We start from the raw sequence: 13,249 nt of genomic DNA on the forward strand, positions 1-13,249 counted from the left end.
AAACCAGAGTCTCCAGGCCTTCATTCTTTTTCTGAGGGCACAAAGGCCTCAGATAAAATGGACTAATAGGTCTAAGCCATCAGTTTATACACATGGAATGGGATTTCAGAGTACACAATACTACTCGGACAGCTGAAAGGCCAAGTTAGTCTCACATATCTTACTTCAGACCCTGGCACAAACAGAACAGCTTCAATGCCTCATTCCTTTCTCTAAAGGTTAGGAGATGGAGCCCAGCTGTTGAGTAGGGTGTTAATAGTAAGGTAACTGAGTTGATGCTGTACTCGTAGAGCTGGGCTTTATTCAAACACAAATCTATAAAATTCTGGCTCTGGCTTGCTTGCAGGCACTGACAGTAGCCAGATTGGAAAACTCCATGTCAAAGTGGCTGCAATAGAAAGATATATGAAGCAGTATCCAGAAGGGTGGGCTTAAGAAAAACAGGTAGTAGACACTGAAAGAATACTAGATACTAATTAAAAAAAAATTCAGTGTGTTGAGACACTGCTAATGCAGCCAGACGGCAGTGAAGGGCAACAGGAAGGTTAGGCTGTGACCAGCGCTGAACCCTAACTATAACTGCTATATTTTAGATGATACAAACAGCCTAGGCCTAAAGATTGGAAACCCGTAGGAGCCTGTAGCTTCTTCTAGGATATACTTCTTATGTCCTGTGATGAAGGCCTGATTTCTGATTTCTATTTGCTGTGAAGCGGGGCTGGTGAGCAATGTAGCCTGGAAGAATGGGGTGGTCAGCAGGAATTGGGCAAACTGAGGCAAAGAAAAGCATAACAAAATGGAGCAAGATTCATGATATATAGAAACGATAAGCTGAAGCCAGGAGTCAGGTAAGCACTCAGCAGCCCCAAGTCACTGAAAAAGATGGAGCAAAACTAGAATCAAGCTAAAACTCCAAGTTTAGCACAGAGCTAAAAGAAAACAAACAGTCACCATGTACCAGACACCCAACCTTGAAACTGAAGAGAAGGCCTGCCGCAGTCATTTTCCTTGAGTGAGAATCAATGACTAGCTCCCCTGAAAACAGTCAGGTTGCCATCTGTGACTGGGGACAAATATCTGAAAGGTCTGCTGCAAAGAAACTTGCCACACAAGGCAGGAAGAGAAGCAGCATCTCTACCTAAGCCCTGGCACAGCGTGACGGTGGGGAGATATACGAGATAGGAAAATGATTCCATCGACACTTTAAAAAAAGAGATGGGGGCCGGGCGCGGTGGCTCAAGCCTGTAATCCTAGCACTTTGGGAGGCCGAGACAGGTGGATCACGAGGTCAGGAGATTGAGACCATCCTGGCTAACACAGCGAAACCCCATCTCTACTAAAAAATACAAAAAACTAGCCGGGCGTGGTGGCGGGCACCTGTAGTCCCAGCTACTGGGGAGGCTGAGGCAGGAGAATGGCATAAACCTGGGAGGCGGAGCTTGCAGTGAGCTGAGATTCGGCCACTGCACTCCAGCCTGGGCGACAGAGCAAGACTCCGTCTCAAAAAAAAAAAAAAAAAAAAAAAGAGATGGGGCTGGGCGCAGTGGCTCATGTCTGTAATGCCAGCACTTTGGGAGGTCGAGGCAGGTGGATCACATGAGGTCAGGGGTTCGAGACCAGCCTGGCCAATATGGTGAAACCCTGTCTCTACTAAAAATACAAAAATTAGCTGGGCGTGGTGGCAGGCGCCTGTAATCCCAGCTATTCAAGAGGCTGAGGCAGGAGAATCACTGGAACCCAGGAGGCAGAGGTTGCAGTGAACTGAGATGGTGCCATTGTACTCCAGCCTGGGCAACAAGAGTGAAACTCCATCTCAAAAATAAATAAATAAAGAGATGGCTTTCCTAAAACCATGAGTGACATACATGGTGAAATTAGAAATCTTCTAAGGTACTCAGTTAAAACTGGGGGTGTATGTGTGTAACATAAGATATTCTATTTAACTCTAAAACATAAAAAAATAAGTTGCCAACTTCATTCTACTCATTCATCTTTTGAAAAGTGTTAAGATTTACTAAAATCATTAAGCAAGCTCAGTGTAAAGGCTTCATAAGTGTAAGTATTTAAGAACACATTTATGATTATAAGTTATAAAACCACAGTTGGGCTATTCAATAGCAATACCAGAGATACATACATTTCTCAGAAGAAAATATTAGCCTCAAATCATGAGCAAAAATGAGCCTATGAATTGACAAACATGCCTCACTTACTGATATAATGCTACTGTTCTCATCTCCTTTTTTCTCTTCCTGTTCTTTTTTTTTTTAAAGTTGGGGGTCTTGCTATGTTGCCCAGGCTGGCATTGAACTCCTGGGCTCGAGGTATCCTTCCGTCTCAGCCTCCCAAGTCGCTGGGACTACAGGCATGTACCAGTATGCCCAGCAATTCTCATTTAAAATATAATTATTTTGTAGAAGTTAATTTTATGGCATATTTATGCTGCATTCTCTCTCTCTCTCCTCTCTCCTCTCTCTCTCTCTCTCTCTCTCTCTGTCTCTCGCCCCCCTGCTTTTTTTTTCTTTTACACCCAGGCTGGAGTACAATGGCGTGATCACAGCTCACTGCAGCCCTGACCTCCTAGGCTCAAGTGGTCCTTCCACCTCGGCCTTCCAAGTAGCTGGGACTACAGGCACATACCACCATGCCCAGTTTATTTATCTTTTTTTTTTTTTCTAGAGGTAGGGTCTTGCTATGTTGCCCAGGCTGGTCTCCAACTCCTGGGCTCAAGCGATCCTCTCTCCTCGGCCCCCCAAAGTGCTGGGACTACAGGTGTGAACCACCACTCCTGGCCTTATGCTGATTTTTCAAATATTAACATGGTTCATTCAAAGAAAATCAATCCACAACTAAAAGAGTATGCAATTCCAATTACCAAGTAAAGAAACTTTTTATTGATGGGTGCTGACGAGTTGATGGGTGCAGCACAGCAACATGGCACAAGTATACATATGTAACAAACCTGCACGTTATGCACATGTACCCTAGAACTTAAAGTATAATAATAATAAAAAATAAAATAAATTAAAAAAAAAAAAGAGTTATCGGCCTATAATCCCAGCACTTTGGGAGGCCGAGGAGGGTGGATCACCTGAGGTCAGCAGCTCGAGACCAGCCTGGCCAACATGGACAAACCCTGTCTCTAATAAAAATACAAAAATTAGCCAGGCATAGTGGCAGGCGCCTGTAATTGCAGCTACTTGGGAGGCTGAGGCAGGAGAATCACTTGAACCCAGGAGGCGGAGGTTGCACTGAGCTGAGATCGTGCCATTGCACTCCAGCCTGGGAATAAGAGCAAAACTCTGTCCCAAAAAGTAAAAACTTAAAAAATTTAAAGAAGAGTTATTAACAAGTTTGGGGAGTTAGGAATAAACACATGAAGCATTAGCATAATGGAATCAACCTCAGTATCTATCAATGGCTGAATGGATAAAGAAAATGTATATATATACAATGGAATACCAGTCAGCTTTAAAAAGAAGGAAATCCTGTCATTTATGACAACATGGATTAATCTGAAGGATACTATGTTAAGTGAAATAAGCCAGGTACATAAATACCATATAATCTCACCTATATGTGGAATCAAAAAAAAAAAAAAGTCAAACTCATAGAAACAGAGCAAAATTGTGGTTACCAGAGGCTGGAGGGATTGGGAAGAAGTTGGTCAAAGCATCAACACAAAATTTCAGTTACGCAGAAGGAATACATTCAAAAGATGTATTATACATCATGGTGACTACAGTTAATTACAATATATTGTACACTTGAAAATTGCTAAGAGAGTATATTTTAAGTGTTCTCAACACAAAAAAATAAGTATGTGAAGTAATGGGTATTTGCTTGATTTAGCCATTCCATAATGTATACATATATCAAAACATCATGTTGAACACCATAAATAGATGTAATTTTTACTTGTCGATTAAAAACATATATTGAAAAAGAGCATATAATGGTGATGATTGCATAGCACTCTGAATGAAATTAGAGTCACTGAACTGTATGTATTTAATGCTACTTAAAAATGGTTAAAATGGTAAATTCTGTATTATACATATTTTACCACAACAAAAAAATACATGAATGGGGAAAAGAAAGAGTTAGTGTATTTTGCAATTAAGCACCCTTTGTATATATTCAAAATTTTTTTGGCACTCAGATAATTCACTCAGATAATTGTGTAAGACTAAAATACATCAATTAAAAGCCTTTACCTAAGTTTCCATTTCAAAGATTAACCATACAACAGAAATTCTAAAGTCAAAAGTTCAAACAGCTAACATATGCAAAATATTTGAGGCATAATGCCTAAAAGCATTTTAAGGTTACGCAGTCTCACAACTGTATTACCATTAGCTCCCTGAGGTTCTTATTCAACTATCATGCGACAAGAACATTTAAAAACCCAGGTTGTTTCTTAAAATTAAATGAAAAACCAATTTATCTAATGAACATAGATAATTTAGGAGTTTAAATATCACTAAACATTTTTAAATCATTATAATTCAACTAACCTTCTTTTTTCTCATTAATCTTTCTCTGAATTTATGAGTGATAAATCCCCTTGGGCCAGTGAACCGTAAACGCTGATACTTAGCCTGAATGTACAAGCTCTTCTGTACCAGGCCTGATTTATAATTAGGCTGGCATCTGCCACCTCTAAAGTTGCTCTGTGAAGGAAAAAAAGGAATTAAATGTTAAAACTACACCTTCCAAGTCTACTTTATTAGTAAACAGATGAGTGGGTGGCTGGGTGTGGTAGCTCATGCCTGTAATGCCAGCACTTTGGGAGACCGAGGCGGAACTCCTCAAGCTGATCGCTTGAGGTCAGGAGTTCGAGACCAGCCTGGCATGGTGAAACCCCGTCCCTCCTAAAAACACAAAAATTAGCCAGGTGTGGTGGCAGGCGCCTGTAATCCTAGCTACTCAGGAGGGTAAGGCAGGAGAATTGCTTGAACCTGGGAGGCGGAGGTTGTAGCGAGTCACTGCTCTCTATGCTTGAAAAGCACGAAAGAGCGCCACTGCACTCCAGCCTGGGTGGCAGAGTAAGACCCTGTCTTAAAGAAAACAAAACAAAAAACAGATGAAAAACTGTCTGATACTTGGAGCTGTCTGGATTCTAGGCCTTATAGATATTAAAACAGAAAGAGTTAATGATGGTGACAAAGTATGTTTCTCTCAAGCTGGCTTCCTAGCTCATTTTATATATTAATATATATTTTTAATTTTTATTCTTAGCTGGGCATGGTGGCTCATGCCTGTAGTCCCAGCTTCTCAGGAGGCTGAGGTGGGAGATAGCTTGAGTCTTGGAGGTAGAGGCTGCAGTAAGCTGTGATTGTGCCACACACTCCAGCCTGGGTGACAGAGCGAGACCCTGTCTCAAAAAAACAAAACGACAACAACAAAACCTATATCAAACCAAATTTTGAAAACTGTTAAGTTAAAAGATTTTGAGGGCAGCCACAGTGGCTCACACCTATAATCCCAGCACTTTGGGAGACAGGTAGGAGGACTGCTTGAGGCCAGGAGTTCAAGACCAGCCTGGGCAACAGAGCGAGACCCTGTCTCTACAAAAAAATAAAAAAAGAAAAGAATTTGAAATTAATTCTTGAAATTCATCAAGCTAACAAAATAAAATGTTCAGAACCTCTAATGAACTAAAATTATTCTTCTGATTCATAGTGAAATATATCAAATCCCAATGAGAGGGAAAGATATTAAGTATCAATATCTATTTAAGAATCAAAAAATATTTTAACTTTATTCCTGTTAATACCTTCAAACAAATCTTTCTTTACTACAAAAGACCGATTACTTAAAAAGAACATTTCCTAACCTGCATATATTGTGCAGCACTACATTAGACATAACAGGACAATGGATATTCGTGTGTTTCTCATGTGGTTGATAAGAGAAATGGTCTCTTGTTAATTTACTGCTGGGGGTGGAAGAGGAAAACAGTCCTCAGTTTTGTCAGTCGTGAACCAATCCTCTCCAAACCTTCCCAAACAATTCTCCAAATCTCCCTCCCTCACTTTCCCATATCACACACTGCTTGTGTCTCCCCGCATTTCCAAGCATCCTCCGAGAATAATCTAAAACAGATGGGAGCAGTGGCGCAAAGGTTCATAGATGGAGTCTATCTCTGCCCTGCTAAATCTTAAAAACTTAGCTACTTGCCAACTTACTGGAAGAAGCTGCATTAAGTTCTTGACTATGAAAGGGATTTCTTCCCCAAAATCATTCAATTAAATTCTCCTATAGAAAATAAACTTGAAGCCATACGAAGAAAAACCCTGAGCTGAATGAAACTTTTAACAAGATCAGTTCAGCATAACTTGAATATTGGAAGATCTAATTCCAAGAAGTAGAGAGAAATATGGTAGAGAAAGAAAGACTTTGGTGACCCAGCGTCCTCTCTCAGGCATAGTAAACTATAAAACTGTTCTGAGCTTATTTAACAAAATTCATACCTAATATCATATGCAAGGTACAAAGACTAAACAGATCCACCTCTTTTCCTTCAGGGGCTGAAAATGAGTAGAGATGCTGGGTCTAAGCACTAGAGACGCAGCTACTCCTTCTGATTTTGCCAATAGGAGTCTACCAAGATCCAGGAAAAGGGCTCTCCATGCTTGAAATGCACAAAAGAGCATTTAATTTGAATGGCACAAGCAGGAAGTCTTATTCTTTCATTTGCCTTACCACTCAAGAGCTAAGAACTCAACCAGTGCTCATTTATTAGGCAGGTACAAGGGTCAGAATAAAAGCTATACATTCTATATCTTTAAAATAGCAGCCGTTGCATACTAAATTTATTCCCAAATGTGTTTTTTTAAATAAAATCAGAATTTTACTCAGAAGATTGACACATAAACTTTATTATCTGCTAATTTGTTCTTATCTTCTCAATTTTCTCAAGTAAAAAGGAAAAGACAACCTAGTTACATGTAAATGTTTCATCACAAAGGTGCATGGGAAGAGTTTTGTCTTTAAATCAAATTCTTTCTTTGTTTTTAATAAAAAACATCCCTGAGTCACATTCCAACTACTACATGACCAGGGTCCAATCAAATGGGATGAAACTAATAGTGGCCCCTTTTAGAATGTTTCAGGGAAAGAGTTTACTATTTGTAAATGATTAAGGCTGAAAACAGAAGCCAAAATTACAAAAGCAAACAAAAGCACATTTCGTTTATAGAAAGTTAGGGTCTGAATAAATATTTATACACCTTTACAGATATGAGTCCAGATTTTTTTTTTTTTTTTTTTTTTTTTGAGATAGAGTTTCCCTCTGTCACCCAGGCTGAAGTACAGTAGTGCAATCTGGGCTCACTGCAACCTCTGCCTCCTGGGTTCAAGCGATTCTCCTGCCTCAGGCTCCAGAGTACTTGGGACTATAGGTACATGCCATTGCGCCCAGCTCATTTTTGTATTTTTAGTAGAGACAGGGTTTCACTAAGTTGGCCAGGCTGATCTCGAACTCCTGACCTCAAGTGATTTGCCCGCCTCGGCCTCCCAAAGTGCTGGGATTACAGGCGTGAGCCACCATGCCCGGCCAGATATGAGTCAAGATTTCCTCAACATGAAGAGCTAAACAATAATAACTCCTAAATAAACTATTATAAGGTTGAATACACTATTAACCTCTAAAGAAGTCAATAAAATTGTTTACAAACACTACAATGGCTGCATTAAATAACAACCCTCTTTAAACACTATTTGTTTCCTTTTGATAATAAAGTTTAGATTAACCAGCAACTAAAGCAATGCCAGGAGGAAAAGAGATTAGGTCTTAGGTGAGTTGTTGTTACTCGAGCTGCTGTTGCTTTTTAACAAGAAGACAGTTATGAAGTTGTGAAAGGGGAGAACTGGCTGCAGCAAGACCCATAACATCAAAAATATTAAGCTTCTAATTTAGTGAAAGCCAAAATGTATGCTAGACTGAACCATGGCTTTAAAATTATGGCCTAATATATAGACATCTAAATAGAATAAGTACAATGGCTCTGTAATAATTTTCAAAGACTTGGCCAAAGAAATAGATTTTATTCTTTTTGAAATTTAGTGTTTGGTTGATTTTATTTAACTTCCATCCTCAGAGTACTTAGTAAGAGGAAACAGATTATGAGCCATATTGGGAAAACAAATGCACAAATGATGTATTACAGTGGAATAGTTAACAAAACCAAGCAGATTCCTCTTTTCACAATTATTTCAGAAATGGGTATGTCAGACATAATGAAGCACATAATTTTACAAAAAAAAATGTATGCCAGGCCTATTTTTCAATTATTTTCTTAAGGCTACAGAAAATTTCAGGTAAAACAGAATTATAATGAGACACTAATGTTAAGACTATCTGCACAAACCTGACACATCAGAGCTAATCTTGAGACTGATGCAATCCATTTCTACATGTCCTCTAAGGTGATTACTACGTTGCTTTGAACTAGTCCAATTCATGTAAAAAGTAAATTATAGCAAAATATTTCCTTTTTTTTTTTTTTCCTTTTGGAACAGGGTCTCTTCGCTGTGTCACCCAGGCCTGAGGGCAGTGGCACAATCTCGGCTCACTGCAACCTCTGCCTCCCAGGCTGAAGCGATCTTCCCACCCCAGCCTCCTGAGTAGCTGGGATTACAGGTGCACACCACTATGCCCAGCTAATTTTTGCATTTTTTGTAGAGACGGGGTTTTGCCACGTTGCCCAGGCTCTTTTCGAACTCCTGAGCTCAAGTGATCCACCCAAAGTGTTGGGATTACAGGTGTGAGCTACAGTACCCAAGCAAAATATTTCCTTTTCTTTTTTTTTTTTTTTTTGAGACGGAGTCTCGCTCTGTCGCCCAGGCTGGAGTGCAGTGGCCGGATCTCAGCTCACTGCAAGCTCCGCCTCCCAGGTTTACACCATTCTCCTGCCTCAGCCTCCCGAGTAGCTGGGACTACAGGCGCCCGCCACCTCGCCCGGCTAGTTTTTTTGTATTTTTTTTTAGTAGAGACGGGGTTTCACCGTGCTAGCCAGGATGGTCTCGATCTCCTGACCTCGTGATCCGCCCGTCTCGGCCTCCCAAAGTGCTGGGATTATAGGCTTGAGCCACCGCGCCTGGCCAATATTTCCTTTTCTTAGGAAGGATTATTTCTTCCCACTATTTTACTACAAAGAATTGTACACTTCTAAGCATTCATATAACATTATATAACTTTAAATGATTGCTCAAGAGGTAAAGTTATATATATCTTGAAAACATTTTTCTATGAATTTATGTTAAAGTATCTTCCCTTAAAGAAAAAAGGTAACAGAAAATAAATCTTATGATGCTCTTAGAAAAATACTATAATCAACTATATCTGACCAATCAGAACATGTAGGAAGCACTTAGATCTGAAAGCCCATCTATATTGTCTATAAGTTATGCAGACATCACATTTTCAGTTGATGTGATGCCCCATTACTCAAGAGATCAAAAGATGGCATAAAACACGTATATATTCTATGACCGTAATTATTTTTAAAAACTTCGTGTCACACATGTTCTTAGATATACAAACCACTGGCTAAAAATGTAATCTATTCAATGCCTACAAATTATGTTACTCTCGTTGAATAAAATCTTTCAACATCTATAAATTTTGACTCTCAAGAAGCCAATATTAATAGACCTCACTCAACTAACCTTCTAGTCCATAATTTTAGATAGTTTCTACTACTTTTCTGTTCATACTAACTTCCTCCTAATGAGCTAACTACTCTATCAAGCCTGCCTGCCACTTTTACACAAAAAGCTCAAATTCTTTCCTTTATTTAGGGGAGGGAGACAATATGAGTGAAAAATATGAATAAAGTACCTATTACAGGCAAGAAACTGTCAAAATTGATTTTAAAAGCACCTCAACTTTTGTGAGCAAGGAGACAGAAATATAATACCTTGGGCCGGGTGCAGTGGTTCAAGCCTGTAATCCCAGCACTTTGGGAGGCCAAGGTGATCACTTGAGGTCAGGTGCTTGAGATCAGTCTGGCCAACATGATGAAACCCTGTCTCTACTAAAAATACAAAAATTAGCTGGGCATGGTTGCGCGTGCCTGTAATCCCAGCTACTTGGGAGGCTGAGGCAGGAGAATAGCTTGAATCTGGGAGGCAGAGGTTGCAGTGAGCCGAGATCACGCCACTGCACTCCAGCCTGGATGACAGAGGGAGACTCCGCCTCAAAAAAAAAAAAAGAAATATAATACCTTGTATTATAATTCTAACTCCATATATTTGGGGGAGGAGGTGTTCTGGATAATCAAACATATTGGTTGATTAAAAATTATCATTCATATCAGATACAGATGTACCAATAATTAAAGTGTGATAAAATATGCTTTAACAAAGCTACCTGGACCAGAATCTTCCTGTGATGACCCAGAACACCTCTAAGGGTTGTGTGTCCATGGCAGGGTTTTTCAATCTGTGATTCTTGGAGAAAGCTCTACAGCTCTGCACGTGTATCTTAGAGGTAAAGGTTCTGGCTTAAAGGGAGGGTCTGCAGTCTTGCCTGTCTCCCCACCTAGAGCCACTCCACCTGCATCTGTTTTATGTATTTGTGTTTCCATGTAATATTTGGAAAAGGATTCTACTGGTAAAAAAAAAAAAAAAAAAAAAAAAAAAAAAAAAAAATTGAAAATCAAGTCATAAGGAAAGGGGTCATCAATAAATTGATTACAGTTAACTACAAATGTCGAGAAATACTAGTTTATAGCTACCATTTGAAATCATATTACAAAACAGCTCTTGATTTACTAACACTAAAACATTATGTCCAAAGCATAAAACCAAAGCTGGAATTAAATGGAAAACAACACTCAATACCTTGAAAGGTCTTACTCTCGTGTTTCGGCGATTTCCCTCAACCTGAAATGGTTTGTGAGTAATTATGTCTTTTCTCTGCGTAGTATAATTCTGCATGAAAAAAAAGTAGTGGTGTGGGTTAATAGACTTTAAAGTTTATTTTAAAAGCTTGTTTACCATTAGAAAACACATTTTAAATGTACAGGATTAAGAACACAAAGCAGGGAGCAGGGAGCTTAGCCGTAGAGCACATACACATCTCCTCCTTGACCCATGCTAACTTGACCCTCGACAATGACTACCATGATCCATGCCAGTTTGTGAGGAGCCAGGATCATTTATGCCTGTAACAAGTATAAAACATACTCGTGTATAACATAATGAGTGAGTTTGAGAAAATCGAGGACATATCTAGCATTTATTCAGGCACCTAGGAGAGAAATGAACCCATTACTATCAGGAGTTGCTAAAGGGTTCCTACTGCCTAAGAAGAATACAAATCCTCAACATTGCAGGAGGCAGGTATTCCTGACTCAGGTAACTGATTTGAGGTGATGCTCTTGCCATGGCTAGAAAAGTATCAGAAATAAGAGAAAGAACTACATTAGTAAGTCTGTAACTATGAGGAACCAAAATCCTCTGGTGGAAACAGAATAGATTACATTTTTAGCCGGTGGAAACAGAAAAGATGGGGCCAATTCTCAAGATGGTTTCCTTTTTCTAAAATCAACAGTCTTATCACCTTCTATTATTTCCACTTTCTGTGGAGTCTGGCCAGAGGAAGGACTGTACTAGGCAACTGCTGACATGGCTCCCAGTGATCCAACCAATTATTCCTCCCTTTGAATGTGGGCAGGACCTAGGAAGCTGCTTCTTGCAAAAAGAATATGGTAAAGGATGAGATTTTACTTGTGAAATTAGGTTACCAACTCTGGCTTCCATCTTTCTCACCATTACTTGCCTGTTCTTATGGAAGCTAGCTGCCATTTTGTGAGCTGCTCTATATAAAGGCAAATCTTTAAGACAGAAAGTAGATTAGTGTTGGCTGGGGGTGGCAAAGGGGAGTAACGAAACAGGCATGAGGGCTCATACTGGGTAATGAAAACATTCTAAAAGTGGACTACGGTAATGGTTGCACGCTTTGGTTAATTTACTAAAAATCATTAAATTGTACACCTAAAATGGGTGAATTTTATGGTATGTAAATTATGCCTTAATAAATATGTTCCAAGAGAGCTTAAGAGTTGTTCCCAAAAAATCTTTTTTGAAATTTTTTTATTATTATTATTATTTTTTGTAGAGATGAGGTCTAGCCATGTTGCCCAGGCTGGTCTTGAACTCCTGGGCCCAAGAAATCCTCCTGCCTTGGCCTCCCAAAGTGCTAGGATTACAAGCATGAGCCACTGCACCTGGCCCCCCAGAAAATCTTAAGAAAGCTAGATTTATTAGCTTTATTTAATGAATCCAATAAAATGCTACTAAATCAAGTAAGAAATGACCATTTCTTCTGTCATAATAACTTTACGTATCAATGGAATCTTATAACATATACTTAATGAACAGTTACAAACGTGAAAAATATTGGTGATCCCTGTACATTCCGATGTATTGGAGAAGAAGAAATTATAAAAATGAAAATTTTAGAACTGTGATCTTACCATGTAAGGTTTTTCAATACATTTTTTTAAATTTGATTTTATAAAATGCATGGGTTTTTGGAATCCATCAGTATGAACATTCTTTACCTTTGAAAAACTGGAACTCTGATCTTCCCTAATAAGGAAAGAGAGAAAATAAGAATATTTTATTAGTATAACATTTTTTCCAACAAATAAACAAGAATAATTTTAAAAAGCCCCTTCAGAAACAATTAAAGTAGCACACAAATTAAATCTCAATGATCTATCACTACTAAAATTACAAATGATAGTCATTAGGCCTAAACCCGTCATTTTGCCTCATTTTCCAACAAATGTTATTTACCTAAGTTGGAGGTTAGCAATGGGGAAAAACATTCCTTGAACCAGGGTTCTCAATCTGGGGTCTAAGGATAGGCTTCCTGGGGGCTGTAACCCCCGAAACCATATGTGAAATGTGTGTTTTGTGTAAAGATAATTACTGCTCTAGAACCTTTGGCAGCACTGCCCCCCTCCCCTTCTTGCTAACAGGCTCTTACTGGTGGAAGCACCAAGGGCTCATGACCCAGCCCATTCATCAGAGGCAAGGTGTATGACTGGCTCAGGGTCCCCTCACTGGCAGAGCTGAGGCCTCTGATACTGCAGGGCCACAGCAGGGAACGACAGCCGCCTCTCTCCCGTCATCATGAGGTCCTGAGGCCACAAAGGGCTCTTCTCAGGCAGCCCTATCTGGGAGGGAGGTCCTTCCCTGGATCTTCCTCTGATCTCCAAAGCCTCATTTC

General features: G+C 39.5%; 1 protein-coding gene across 11 annotated transcripts in view; it reads right to left on the reverse strand.

Moving 5' to 3' along the window:
• Positions 1-13,249, reverse strand: part of BCLAF3 (BCLAF1 and THRAP3 family member 3) — a 75,531-nt gene that overhangs the window by 14,162 nt on the left and 48,120 nt on the right. For 6 of the 11 annotated variants that reach the window (XR_007722376.1, XR_007722377.1, XM_050775114.1 and 3 more), the window contains 3 exons: positions 12,489-12,603; positions 10,852-10,941; positions 4,518-4,673 (listed from right to left, as the gene is read on the reverse strand). Coding sequence is in view for 9 of the 11 variants with exons in the window: in XM_050775114.1 (XP_050631071.1) it covers positions 4,518-4,673; positions 10,852-10,941; positions 12,489-12,603 (361 nt within the window). In the remaining 2 variants the exon portion in view is untranslated. The remainder of the gene's footprint in view (positions 1-4,517; positions 4,674-10,851; positions 10,942-12,488; positions 12,604-13,249) is intronic. The other 5 variants (XM_050775117.1, XM_050775116.1, XM_050775118.1 and 2 more) reach the window with 4 other exon arrangements.

The sequence above is a fragment of the Macaca thibetana genome, chromosome X (genome assembly GCF_024542745.1).
Source record: "Macaca thibetana thibetana isolate TM-01 chromosome X, ASM2454274v1, whole genome shotgun sequence".
NCBI lineage: Eukaryota > Metazoa > Chordata > Mammalia > Primates > Cercopithecidae > Macaca > Macaca thibetana.